Source organism: Lissotriton vulgaris, chromosome 9, assembly GCF_964263255.1.
Source record: "Lissotriton vulgaris chromosome 9, aLisVul1.2, whole genome shotgun sequence".
NCBI classification, from domain to species: domain Eukaryota; kingdom Metazoa; phylum Chordata; class Amphibia; order Caudata; family Salamandridae; genus Lissotriton; species Lissotriton vulgaris.
This window is the reverse complement of record NC_141697.1, coordinates 261,383,969-261,398,755: the sequence shown is the minus strand read 5'-3', so window position 1 is coordinate 261,398,755 and position 14,787 is coordinate 261,383,969. Positions and strand designations below refer to the sequence as shown.

General features: G+C 45.0%; 1 protein-coding gene across 1 annotated transcript in view; it reads left to right on the top strand.

Moving 5' to 3' along the window:
- NEK9 (NIMA related kinase 9) overlaps nucleotides 1–14,787 on the top strand; it is a 341,543-nt gene that overhangs the window by 278,620 nt on the left and 48,136 nt on the right. The window contains exon 18 of the mRNA XM_086937511.1: nucleotides 9,977–10,036. Within this exon, the coding sequence (XP_086793637.1) occupies nucleotides 9,977–10,036 (60 nt within the window). The remainder of the gene's footprint in view (nucleotides 1–9,976; nucleotides 10,037–14,787) is intronic.

Below are 14,787 nucleotides of genomic sequence, written 5' to 3'. Positions count from 1 at the left end.
GCTTTTCAACAAGCAAGGTCAGCGATATGTTGTCAAAGGCTGCGGATAAGTCCAAAAGGATTAAAGCTGCTTTCCCTGTATCCACCATGAAGCATATGTTGTTGACTACTGATACTAATTCACTCCTCACAGCTATCCCTCCGATCAGAGTGTATCTGGCACTAGGCAGTCTATCAAAAAATCCACCTCCTAGCAGAATACCTACCTGGTGTGGACAACCACTTCGCAGATATACTCAGCAGGTACACTAGTGGAAGATCAACTTACAACTACTCCACTCTTACTTCAAAACATGGGGAACACAGCTTGCAGGTTGCACCACCCTCAATCCAGGGGCAATGCCCAATGGATTAATTGATCAGGAGTATTTTCGTTCTCTCCCACTAATTCCATATGTGGTTCAGAAGTTAACATAAACATCTCTAACACTAATCCTAGGAGCCCCAACATGGGAACGACAGGCATGGTTCACAAACCTACTGCAACTATCTTTAGTGCCACACAAGAAACTAGCTCTTTGGCCAAATCTACTAACTCAGGATCAAGAAAGAGTAATGTATCCCAATCCCAAGCAGCTAAATTTAGTGATGTGGCTCCCGAAATACTAGAGTTTTGGCATCTAAAATTACCACAAGAATGTATTGACCTCCTTAAACAAACTTGTAGGCCTCCAACTAGACTACATTATTGTACAAGTAAGCCGATTCAGCCTTAAGCACCTACAGTACAAGACATTATAGGCTATATCTTCCATCTGCAGTAAACCGGGCTTGCATCCACATCTATCAGATTACACTTAGCAGCACTAGCTGCCCACATGAAAAACAGGCAATATATGTCCCTGTTTAAAATACCAATAATCAAAGCATTCATGGAAGGACTCAAAAGAGTTATCCCCCCTTTCACTCCACCAGCCCCAGTCCGGAACCTAAACATTGCCTTACCAGGGTTATGGGGCCACCATTCGAACCACTTCATTCATGTCCACTCCAAATTCTAACATGGAAAGTTGCCTTTCTAGTGGCAATCTCTTCTCACAGAAGGATAAGTGAATTACAAGTACTTACTCTGCAAGAACCTTTCTTTAAAATGTTCTCAAACAAATTAGTTCTACGGACTGATCCAAAATTTCTACCCAAAGGGTCTCATCCTTTCATACAAGCCAGACCAAATAGCCATCAGGGTCCTTCCCTAACCCAGACTCAGTAGCAGATATGTATCCATGTATGTATGTATGTGTGTGTGTGTGTATGTGTATATATATATATATATATATATATATATATATATATATATATATATATATATATATATATATAATCGTATCCTGAGTAAATTGCTGGAAGTTAATCTGTGGCTTCATTCTAATGGACTGACTTAGTGTTGGAATGTAAAGCGGCCGAGCCCGGTCGCGAATGAAGCCCCGCCGCGGATCTCCGCTGGTGCCTAAACACGCCAGCATTTTGGAAGGCCACAGAAGCATGAATATGGGCGTCACTCAACAGCCTTCCAAGACTTTTGTATTCAACCCACTGAGGTTTTATTATTTTCGTTCACTTTACACCCCTCGAGCCACTCACTGGAGTTTCAAGATTCTAGCACTACAAAGACCAGCAGGCAGTTCCTGTGGACACGCCCACTGGGGCAGGCATCACTTGAACACAGGTGCTAGCTTATGGACTCTGGGACTGCTTACTAATACTAGCCCGTGACCAAGTGCTCACGAAGCACGAAACGCGTCGGGCGTTTGGTTCTAAGAGGACATGGTTTTGGCTGGCAGACTGTTGCTCGTATCCTCAATAAATTGCTGGAAGTTAATCTGTGGCTATGTGGCTTCATTCTAATGGGCTGACTTAGTGTTGGAATATATATAATATATATATATATATATATATATATATATATATATATATATATATATATATATATATATATATATATATATATATATATATATATATATATATATATACACACACACACTAAAAGGGCGATCATGTTCTACATCAGATTTGGTGCCCCCTGCTGTTATGTCAGCTCTATCCCCTGTCCTTGCTGAGGCTCTTGTGTAAGTTTGTAACATCTCGCTGGCCACATCCACTGTACCCCGCAAATGGAAAAGTGCGCACATAAAACCCCTGCTCAATAAGCCCTTAGCTGAGCTCACCGATCTTCAGAATTTTAGACCCATCTCTCTCCTCCCTTGTTGCGCTAAAATCATGGAAGTATTAGTCAATCGGCATCTCTCCCAGTATCTAGAACTAAACAACAACATACTGGATACCTCCCAGTCGGGCTTCCGTGCCTCGCATAGCACGGACGATTCAGAAAAGGGGGTGGTGATGAACAGAGTGTCTGAATTAAGCATACCACTCTTACCCAGTCCAAAGATCAGGGCTTGATCCATCACCGTTATTTAGCTCACTGCACCATCCCAGCTCAGAACCTGGCTATATGCAAATCAGTCTGTCCCTGGCCCAGTGCATCATGGGAACAGGGCAGACTAAACTACCAAGCATAGCACGGAGGCTGCACTGCTGGAGGTTACGGACAACTTAAGGATGTCCCTGGATAGGGACATCCCGTCATGTTGGTTCTGCTGGATCTGTCGGCAGCCTTGGACACTATCTCTCACCAGATCCTTTTGGACTGGTTATGAGAGATTGGTGTTGGAGGCGGTGCCTTCATTGGATCCAGAGCTTTCTGGCGGGTAGAACACAATGTGTCCAGCTGGGGTCATTCATATCTCATACCACCAGTGTGGATAAGGGAGTACCACAGGGCTCGGTCCTGAGCCCCACATTGTTTAACATATATGTGGCTCCCCTAGCCTCAATCATCAGGAACTGTGGGTTTGAAACCATATCCTATGCGGATGACACCCAGGTGATAGTCCCCATCGAGAAGAGCCCTGGGGTCACTAAACCTAAATTCAGACACTGTATAACCAGCATAGCAAGCTGGATGAAGAAGAACCTTCTCCAGCTCAACTCCTCTGAGACTGAGATAGTGCTATTTGGCAAAGCGGAAGAGATGTGGACCACTGATTGGTGGCCACCTGAGCTAGGAGATGCTCCCGCCCCTAGAGGATGGGCTAAGAACTTGGGCATAAAAATGTGTAACATTTTAACAATGGAAGAGCAGGTAAAATCGGTGGCAGGCACTTGTTTTGGAACCATGCAAATGCTCAGAAGGATCTTTCCATGGATTCCGTTTACGGCCAGACAGACTCTGATCCAGTCGCTCTTAGTTAGTCGACTGGATTACGGCAACTCACTGCTGGTCTGGATGAGGGGGGACCTGGCTTCTAAACTACAAGTGGTCCAAAACACGGCAGCCTGTCTTGCCCTCAACAAGCCGGCACGGACCCCTCTTCACCCCTCCTACGCCAATTGCATTGGCTCCCGATCAGAAAGAGGTCCATCTTTAAACTGTTATGTCTGTTTTTTAAATCCCTCCATGGAATGGGGCCAGCCTACCTGATGAAGAGGATTGAACGGTGCCATCCCACACAACTGCTGAGATTCAGCAGTCGTAATCTGCTCTTGTGTACGGAGAATCAGAAAGGGGAGGATGGGTGGTCCGGCATTTTCGTACTTAGCCCCCACCCATGGGAACACCCTGCCAGATGAGATCCGCGCTTGTACTAACCTCCGCCATTTTAAAAAGCTTCTTAAGGCCTGGCTTTTTAAATGAGCCCTCTGTAACAGTGTACTTCTCTCCCAGGCGCCGAGAGAGCCCCCTGGGGATGATTTGTCGCGCCATACAAATGAGTAAATAAATAAATATAAATAAATACATTGATTGAGCAAAATATTTTTTTTTTAATGCAGCATCATTTTGTTGCTTTGAACAAACCTAACCAGGGTGCACCTATATCCAAAGCAGGAATTGCTCAATGGATAGTTAGATGCATTCAAACATGTTATCAAAAAGCCAAAAAAGTACTTGCAGTACTCCCAACAGGCTCATTCCACACGTAAACAAGGAGCCGCTATGGCTGTTCTAGGAAATATCCCTGTAGAAGATATTTGTGAAGTAGCAACATGGAATAACCCACATACATTTACGATACAATACTGTGTTGATTTATTCACATATCAACAAGGAAGAGTGGGTCAAACTGTACTTAAAACATTATTTCAAACAAGTACTTCAACCAGTCGCTAGCCACTGCAAAGAAGAGCACTGCTTTACATTCCATGCTAAGCATATCTATCTACGGTCAACACATGCTACGATTGGAATATTACTTACCCTGTAAGCCTCTATTAGTAGAGTGTATTGTAGTACCGTAGATTCATATGCACCTCTTCCCCGGGATCTTTTGGTTGCTGTAATTCATAATATATTTAGTACTGTAAATTACACATTCACAATTATATGCATGTTTCTTTATTCTTTCACTTTATTGCTCCTTTTCTAACGCTCACCTGATGAGCCAAAATCAGTCTAACAAAGGAACCAAGCAACCTATTCAATGCACACCAGAGTAGGAGTCTCTATACTGCGTGACTTTAAGACTACTTGTACGTTGTGCACTCTGCCTACCCAGTACTTTACCTGTGCTGGCTGTGGCTTTTCCACCGGTAAGATGTTGCTTTCAAAGACACAAATTACTAAGGCGCATCACCGGGGTAAAAGGAAGCCCACTAAAACTTTTAGCCTCCCTTCCTCTCCAATTTTGGAGTATAAACTGCAGATCGCTCCCTAAAAATAAATTCAATCTATTTGACTTTATAAATGATGAGTCGCCAGATGCATTGTTTCTGACTGAGACCTGGCTCCACGAAAGCTCTGGACCTGACATTGCCATAGCCGTTCCCAACAATTATGCAATGGGACGCCAGGACAGGGTTTCCGGGAAGGGCGGGGGGATTGCTATTATTTTTAAAACCATCTACCAATGTAAATTGGAGTCGTTCCCCCTCCCTGGAAGTGAGGCAGCACTCTTCAAATTAATGATTGGCCCTCAATTAACACTTTCCGGTCTTTTAATATATCGTCCTCCGGGCAATGCTGGCCCTTGGATATCATCGTTGGCTGACACTATATCTCCTGTGCTACTCAAAACGGCTAATTTCACCATTCTTGGTGATCTAAATATCCATCTTGAAGATGTTGAAGGTACTCTCAGTCAGTCGTTATTGTCTGATCTTGAAGTTTTTAATCTTTTACTTCGTAACTCAGGGGCTACTCACTCGGCCGGTCACCTGTTAGATCCAATCATTTCTAATTTGCCTTATGATTGCTCCCAAAGGGCCCGCCCATTAGAATGGTCTGACCATTTTGCGGTACACTTTGTTACCTTTCTCCTTACCCAACCCTAAGCCCTGTGTTGGTAAGAGCAAGCCTTCCTATCGGTGGGACAAGCTTAATATGGTGCGATTCAATCAACATCTTACTGAATCTATTCAGACTTTGGAAAGCTCTGGACCAGAATCTAATGCTGCAGTTTCCCAGTGGTTAATGGATGCTGTAATTGCATCCTCTCCTCCTATATCTAATAACCACAGATCCCTTCATCCTCCTGCACCTTGGTTCTCTTAAGATCTAAAACTACAACGAGCCAAGTGCTAGGCGTTGGAAAGAAAATGGAGACTTTCCTATTCTACCTCTAGTAAGGTGGCTTATAAAATTGCATTAAAAAGCTACCATGTTAACTGTAAATTGGCCAAGGCCACCTTTACCGCATCTACGATTACCCAGGCACAGAACTGTCCACAGACTCTTTTTGCTGTGGTGAAGAAGCTAACGGGAGCAGACACAGTACCTCCTGCTCCGGCATTGGATAAAGTACAGTGTGATGCCATCGCAGATTTTTTTATCTCCAAGGTGGAGCGTATTCATGAATTCTTGAATACTTCCCCGCCACTTGCTGATTCCCATCCGGTGGCCACTTTTAGCAGTCCTCTCCCTCCAATGTATATCCACGACTGGCTTCTGTTTGATGACACCACTTTCCTCTCGTGCCTGAACAGTATTAGGTCAGGCTCCCCTCGGGACCCTGTTCCTATGAAAATTCTAAAACTGTTGGACCTCGAGCCACGGAGAGTCCTAATGAGACTCCTAAATTCATCTCTGTAGGCGCAAGAGTGGAAGCATGCCATGGTTGTTCCCCTGCTGAAAAAGACCGGTGCGGACACCTCTAATTTAGCCAATTTCATCCGTCCCAATCCGGGTTCCGCACACGCTATTCCACCGAGTCCGCTCTCCTCGGGGTGACGGAGAGGCTTCGGCACGGTATCGACCGCGGGGAGACCTTTGCACTCATCCTTTTGGATTTGAGTGCAGCGTTCGATACCGTGTCTCATTCCATTCTTCTTGAGTCTCTCAGCTCCCTTGGTGTTGCTGGATCTGCACTGGCCTGGATTACCTCCTTTTTAGGTGAGCACACCTTTCAGGTGTTCTCGACAGAAGCTGAATCTGCTGTCTATCCATCGGCACCCGGTGTCCCCCAGGGGTCGATTCTCAGCCCTTTGCTGTTTAATATCTATATCAGACCCCTTGCCACCATCGTGGGGGACGACTGGTTGACAATCTATTTGTATGCCGACGACACGCAGATCGTGTTCTCTCTTTCCAGCAGTGAGGACCATGAGATCTCGGCCTTGAAATCTGGCCTGTCACGCGTTGCTGCTTGGATGCACGACCATCTGCTCAAGCTCAACGGTGACAAGACCGAGGTTGTTATCCTGGGCAAGAATAAAGACCTGTGGGGCCCTCGACATTGGCCCAGTGATATGGGTCCTCTGCCGAAGCCAGCCCCCGTTGCCCGCAACCTAGGTTTCCTCATAGACGATACACTCTCTATGAGACAGCAGGTAACAAAGGTCGCTGCAATCTGTTTTTCCACCCTAAGATGGTTGCAGAAGATCCTGTGGATGCTGCCTTGCTCTACTCGGAGAACTGTCGTCCAGGCTCTTGTGATTTCCCGTATTGATTACGGGAATGTGCTCTATCTTGGGGCCGACAAGGCCACTATAAACAAGCTTCAAGTGGTGCAAAACTCGGCAGCCTGTTTATTGTGTAACGTACCTCGGAGATCCTCCGCAGTTCAGGCTCTGCGTGACCTTCATTGGCTTAAAGTCCCAAACCGTGTAAAATTTAAAACCTTATGCCTCCTTTTTAAAATCAGGCAGGGTTCTGCCCCTAAATACTTGCAGAACCTGGTTCAAGACTATAAGCCTGGTCGGACTTTAAGATCTTCCATTAGTGGCGATTTTTTGGTCCCAGAATTAAACTGGCCAAAATAGGCGGCCGCTCGTTTTCTTATACGCCTCCTACGCCGATGACACCCAATTGGTACTGGCTATCAAAGGGGACGGGGAGGAAGTGGCCAATCGATTCACGAGAGGAATGATGGCAATAGGTGACTGGATGGCCACGAATTGTCTGAAACTCAATTCAGAAAAAACTGAAGTGGTCATCTTCGGTCACCTCTCCCCGGGCTGGTCACCTGTCTGGTGGCCACCATCTTTCGGTCCCCCGCCGAGTCCAGCTAGCAAAGTGAGAAATCTAGGCGTCATCTTCGATGCTGGCCTCAATTTTATGGCACATGCGAATAAAACTGCGGCTTCAGCTCATATGAAATTGAGAATGATTAGGAAAATACTACCTTTCCTACCGAACACGGCCGGGAAAACACTGGTCAGCTCACTAGTCCTGTCCTCCTTGGACTATTGTAATGCTCTATTCTTAAATGCCCAAGTCCGAGTGACAAATAAGATGCAGTCAATCCAAAATGCAGCCGCACGAATGCTGGCTGGGATCCCCAAGTTCGCACCAGTTACAAACATCATTAGGGATCTCCATTGGCTCCCGATACGCAGCCGTATCAAATTCAAATCGCTGTGTATTGTTTACAAGTCACTCAATAATCAAGGTCCCCACTTTCTCAAACAGAATCTTCTCCATCATGTCCCAACCCGATCTCTTCGTTCCTCTATTCAGAACTTCTTGGCTGTGCCTTGCACTAGAACAGTCACCTGGGGCGACAGGCGTTTCCTGGTTGCCGCCCCTAGACTCTGGAACACCCTTCCTGCACATATCCGAGCAAGTCCCTCCCTGTTCACATTCCGCAAACAGCTAAAGACGTGGTTATTTGACCAATAGCCTTGTATATCTTCTTTACCCCAGTTGCTGATCCATCCCTTAACTAGCGCCGAGACGCCCACGGGTATTCGCCGCGCTCTACAAATGTCAATAAATAAATAAATAAATAAATTATCTTGGCCCAAAGATGTGGAATGCTCTCCCGCCGGCTTTGAAAGCTGAGACTGATCTCCTTCCTTTTCGTAAAAAACTGAAGACTCTTTTGTTCAATTAATTTCCCTGCACAGCCAGTTCTGTTTTGGGCCTTCTGCTTGTTTTCTTTCTTCTATCTATCTCTGGCGCCGGGAAACCCATTGAGGGTAGCTGTGCGCAATACAAGTTTAAATAAATAAAATAAAAATACTTTGAATAAAAATCATTTGTAACTGTCCCAACACTAGATGGCAGGATAATGCTAAGCATATGAATCTGTGACACTACACACTACAAATAGATGCTTACAGGGTAAGTAACCTATACCTTCTGGTGGATACACTATCTAGATGCAGATGCCTCACCAACCTCCCACCTCACCAATGTAATGAATGGTCTCCTTTCTTTCTAAAAACTTCCTTTTTTCCAATTCACTGAAGGGCTCCGAATCCGAGGGTGCAGCTAAGCTTACAAAATAAACTTGCATAAGCGTGCATGGGTGGCGATAATGCTGCTCTGATCGTCACTTCTGTAGGGAAACGAGGTTGACACAGACTCGCACAGCACTTTCTACCACACCCAGGAGCACTGCTTTAGAGTTTCCCAGATCTAGTCTATGCTATTCACATGGTGAGGGATCTGAGGTTATATAAACTATCCACCAGAAAGAGCATTACCGAAGGTGAGCAGTTTGATCATCTGGTCTTTACTTTTACCTGAAGTGAACAGTCAGTGACCCTCTGTCAGATTTGATCTCCGCAGAGTAGCTCACACTTTTTTTTCCCCCCTCAATTGAAAATGCATACATAGTCAGGCCATCTTGATTGAATTTGTCTGGTTATTTTTATTACACATTCATAAAATATATGGCTTTTATCTCACTTTTTTCCCTACTGTTTCATTTTGAGTTTCATTGGGGGTCTGGATAACTGCACAGTTGCATTGATATTAATAGTAACCGCTTTTACCTAGCAGCCAGTCTGTATTTGATTAGATGGATTAAAGGACTTGATTCCCAATATAAATGTATGCGCTTAAGTGTACTTCTTTCCATTGTACGATTGGAGCAATCATTCATTACGTTAGGATTTCATCTATTTCCAGTTTACATAGACTTCCCTCTGCTTGACTATAAAATCTACCCAGGGTTAGCATCTTGTGCTTCTCAAGGGGAGAGTCCATTAGTGTATTGGCCTGAGAGGGGTGAGGGATATTCCTCTTGGACATCAATAAGAAACCTTCTAGGCCATTATCCAGGAACTGGGAAAGCACATGGTGAAAACCAGTTCCTCATTCACAAGACTGAAGGGGTGAAACAGCCACACATAATCACAGAAGAACTTTGAATGATATTTAACAAAACAAATCTATTACTTTTTCTGTCTCATGAAACTGCAAGCCCAATATCCAGGACTTAGGGAAAAGTAATTTTGGCGGACCGAGGCAAAGACTATTTGGAAGTTGATGCGAGCATACCTCTTTATGAAGGGAAAATGTGCATTTCTGTGCCTTACGGGAATTGCACTTAAACGAGGATTTAGAGTGCACTTTTTACCAATGAGTTTAGGAACAGGTAGATCAGTATAGTTTAGTTGTACTTAAAGTCAGTCCAAACATCCTTTTCTCTACTTGTGTATTTGATTTGAAGATATGTATGAATAGTATGTTGATATTGGTTTATTGAACTTACACTGCCACTAAGAACCTTGCTTTGTTTTCTTTACAACAGAAAAGGTTCTGAACTCAAAAACAATCCGGTCCAACAGTAGTGGGTTGTCCATCGGAACAGGTATGTGTTGTCAGTCGCAAGTTATGCCATGTTCTAGGTCCACACAGTGCCTCGTCCCTTTGCTAGAAGCTTCTTGCCTTGCATTTATCCTTTCTTATCTTTCATGACCTCTGCCTACTTTTTCTTTACTGTTCCCCCCATGGCTGTTTTCACATTAGTCTCCCTTTTATTCTCTTCAATCCCCCACTCCCCCTATTTTCTTACCTTCTGCCCTGTGGTCCCAACTTCAAACTATTTGCACTAAATCTCTTCTCTTAATAACCCTTTACCCCATGTTTTTTTTGTAGGAAAGTGCTCCTTTTTAGGTCGAGCTGATGTGGCATTCATGCGAAGCATGAATGCATCAGCTCGACAACTTATGCTGCCCGTATTTAGGAGAGTGGACAGCAATCAGACCCGCGCGTTCCCATTGTCAGATTTCACCTCGGGAGCGCGCGTCTGATAGCTGCGCATGCGCGGTGCAAAGCCCTGGCTCTCACACAGACACAGGCAGCCCCCACCCCTCTGCATGCACGCACGCACACACACACACACAGGCGCGCGCATGCACACGCAGGCACACGGCACACATACAGGCACACATACAGGCACACTATCCCCTGCCTTGCATTCTCACCGTCACGCATGCGCACACACATTCCCTCGCGCACACACGCGCACACGCGCACACACTCCCTCTCCCCCCCCCTCCCCTCCCCCACAGGCATACACACAGGCACGCACAGACTTCGCATCAGCCCTGGGCCCCACTCACCGACGGGGCTCCTCACGGCGCGTCTCCTCTTCTCAATCGGGGCTCCCTCAGGTCAGAGGAGCCCCGCAACAGGCGCCACACTCCTCCTTCTCCCTGGCCCCCTCCTGGGAACCCGGGCTACACCGGACGGCAAGGCGCTCCATGCGCCGGCAGCTCGCGGACCTCGGGAGGCGGGACTTCCGGTCGGCCGCGAGCAGATTGGCCGGCCGGCCAAGAGCGGCGGCACTCTCGCGATCAACACAAAACAGGAGCTGTGCACGCGACTGGTTCTTTTTTTCTGAGCGTCACATCGGTTTCATCAACCTAGAAAAAGCTATTGAGCATTCTGCGCGCACACTTAAAGGAACCGCATTGATGGCTGTTGCAGATAAATGAAACAGGATTTTGAGATTGTATCTTTCTGTGGCATGCTGTTTTTGCCAGAATGCAGACTTTTAATGGTAGTCACGTAGCCCATTTTGTGACTTGTTAGGCAATGCACATTTGCAGTCCACACTAGTAGTATAACGTTAATGCAACAGTAACATTAAAGGTCAGGTTTGGCAGGTAACCAACAGGGGTCAAGCTACCTTACATGGCTCACCCCATGATTTTGTCAAGGAGGCTAATATCTAGTTATTTTCAGATGAAAGCAGCTGGTTATTCCTGAATGACTGCATTTTCGCTCTTTGGACATGGAACTCCTGTGCCAGAACACATTGCTGAAATAACGTCGGAAATGGTCTTCAAGCAGAATCCTGACCTCTGAGGGTGTGCCGGAGTTCGAAAAGAGTAAAACGCAGAGTATCTGTTGAACCTTATTTGTAACATTTTGCCAGATACAGTGTAGATGTGTAGCCTATAGTAAGATGCATCTGCCCTGTGTTATGTATGTAGTATGTCCTTGCAAAGGGTACCATACTTACAGGTTCTGACCTCCAGACACATTATGCAGTACATCTATGTAGAGGAAAGTGAAGGGCCCAGTTAGTGGGGAGTGAATAGATTTTATATGTAAAGAATTGGTGAACTCTGTCACCAGGAGGTACAGGTAAAAAGGAGTGCCCCCTTGCAAGACTATCAAGTGTCACAAGTGTCCCCAGAGCCTGGTACAGGGGGGCAGTTCAGCTGTCGCTCCATCATATGTGGGCGTACTCTCTCAGCGACTTCCTGGCCAGCAAACGCTGGTGCTTTGCTAGTGGTACCTATAAAACTCCAGTGCACTCATCGACTTGCAGACTGCCAATAACAGCGAGGGGCAACATAGGACAGGCTGGAAAAATGTTGACTAAGGGCAGCAAATCGTAGTTTTTCGTATCATGCAAGGACCTTCAGCCTTAAACACGGTCACTGTACCAGAGTGATTGTTAGTCCAATTTGTTTGAGAAGACAGATGTGCTATCTTACGAGGGTAAGTCCATACACGCGAAGAGATGTCCATCAAAGAGCTCTCTTGAAAAAAATAAACTTGGCCTCGGGCAAAGTGGCTGTAGAAAGGAAAATGAATTAAGGACTAGGGACATGACAAAGGAAAACACATGGAGGCAAAAGAGGAATGAGGATCGCATCTAGGAGGGCTATCTGTGACACTGGACTCTATGTGTTAGGCAAAGCTAAACTGGTCTTTTTATGAGCAGCTAAATGCAAAGATATACAGGGGATAGGACTGAAACTAACATTTCAACTAATACGAAACTGAAGTCATGAAAAGGGTATCCATAAAACAAAGTTCAAATGAGGTGCTTCTTAAATGGCCACCTTGCCCATCCATATTGCCTGCATCCAAAGAGAGAGAGAGAGAGAAAATGATCATGCAAACATGGAGGCTTCCAGTGTCAACCTGTCTGACAGATTCCAACTGCCCCTCCTCCTCTTGCATCACGCAGAGGGCTCTGGGAGGCCCTTTCGTTTTGGTCGTCCCCACGAACTGTGCCAGGCACGGTGTCTGCTTCCTCCTGCGGGTACTAATATTTCACTTCTGTTTTGGATTTTCGTCACAATAAAATACACTGAACATAATCTTCACGAAAGTTTTTTACAAAAGTTTAAGGTATTGCCATTATAAATTACAATAACTTTTATTTAAGTATTAATTATTTAAAAAAATTAAAAGCAATTTTTATTTGTAATATTAATACATCTAAGTCACGTAAATACAACACATTGCATTACAAAGGCTATAAGTGTCACATTTGCGGAAGTTAAAAGTATTGGCATTGTAAATGACAAAGCTATTAATTTCGCTATTTTCAAAATCAACACATAAATAAAAAAAATTGTCATTTACAATACCAATAGCTCAAACTTTCCTAATGCGAGACCTATTGCATTGCAAATGCTTGTTTGACATGGTCATCCCCACTTTTTGCCTGGTATTTGATGTGATGTTGACTGGATGTGCACTGGGTTCCTGATGACCAGGTTCTCAGTGCCAGATTTCTTTCCCAAAACTGGGCAATTATACCCAATTTGCAAGACCTTTATTAGCACTCGGTGTAAGTTCCTACTAAGTGGTACCCCTTGTACTTGGGGCAAGGAGACTATAGAGGGCTCTAAAGGCTGCCGCATGTATTATGCCACTCTACAGAACCACTCACAAAACACCTACAGCCACCCACTTCAGGCTGCATGTTTTGGTTCAGACAAAGTGAAAATCTGACATGGCACTCATCCCTGTGTGTTATGTACCCTAACATTGCATGGAATATTTGTAAGCCACCCCTACAGGCGGCCTTACAGCCCTAAGGCAAGGTGCATTAGATTTCATGTGAAGACATATCTGCATGAGCATATATGCCCCTGTGCTGATCAGTTCAATTGTTGCCAATGCAAGTGAACAGGGAAGCCATTTAAAAACATGTGCTGGACACTGGTGAAAATGAGTGTTCGAGGCATATGAGTTGTAGATCGCATACTTGCATGGCTTCCCTGAAAATATGGAAATTTGGTATCTAACATCTCGTATTCGTAAACCCACACTGTTTCCAGTGTTGGATTTATTGATACATGCACCCAGAAGGCACCTTATAGGTTCCACACACACTTTTAAGTCACATTGAGTCTTGTAGCATTAGTGAGTCAATTAATGAACTGTAGTTGGTGTCCTCTCAAACATAAAACAAAATGTGTCAATCAGTAAGGGAAATTCATCCCTTAAGGATTAGACCCCTCACTCACCCGAAGGTGACATGCTTCATTATATGGGTCCTCCTTACCAGTGAAGAAATCCTAGTTAACACTGGGAGCTACTACTTCGTGATGTTATGAAGGAGCTCAGAGATGTTTTGTTTTACTATAAGGATGGGTACTAATTCCCATATGAGAGTATGATGGGTGTCGTGAGGTTGCAGCGCTGTGTGAAATAATGAAATGATGAAAAAAATGTAAAACTATCTAGGATAGATGCACTACCTTGAGTTTTATTTTTGTGCTCTACCTGACAGTATTGAAATGTAAAGCCACACAGTGGTATGGATTTAAAACCAGTGTCAAATTATGGACAACATGTTTCAGGCCAATGATCAGATTCCTGTATCGTTGGCTTTCTTCAGGACCAGCTATAATAGAATTGCTGAGTGGGGGGTGCCCAGCGATAGCAGCGGGCTATTCACCACAAGGTGAGGCTACTGGATAAAGCTGTGCACTTGTCTGGAACAATATCATTCAGTGCGAGAACCCTCTGCATGCCCTGTCCCAACATCGTCCATTATGGGCAAAGATGGAGAACAGAAGTCGCCGCGACAGGGCAAGATGGACCAATACACGAAGGCTGAGTGACCCGGAAGACTCGATACAAGACCTTCCTAAAGGAATGACGGAACTACAATCCTCCTACAAAGACCTACTTTGGCGGGTGCACGATGCGGAAAATAGAGCACGCCGCAATAACCTCCACTTCGTGGGCTTTAGAGAGGGAATTGAGGGAACGAACATGCCTTAGTTCCTGCATTCATGGCTACTTACTTCCAGAAAGACTAATTCTCTACCTGCTTTGTCATAGAGAGGGCCCAGGGGGTTG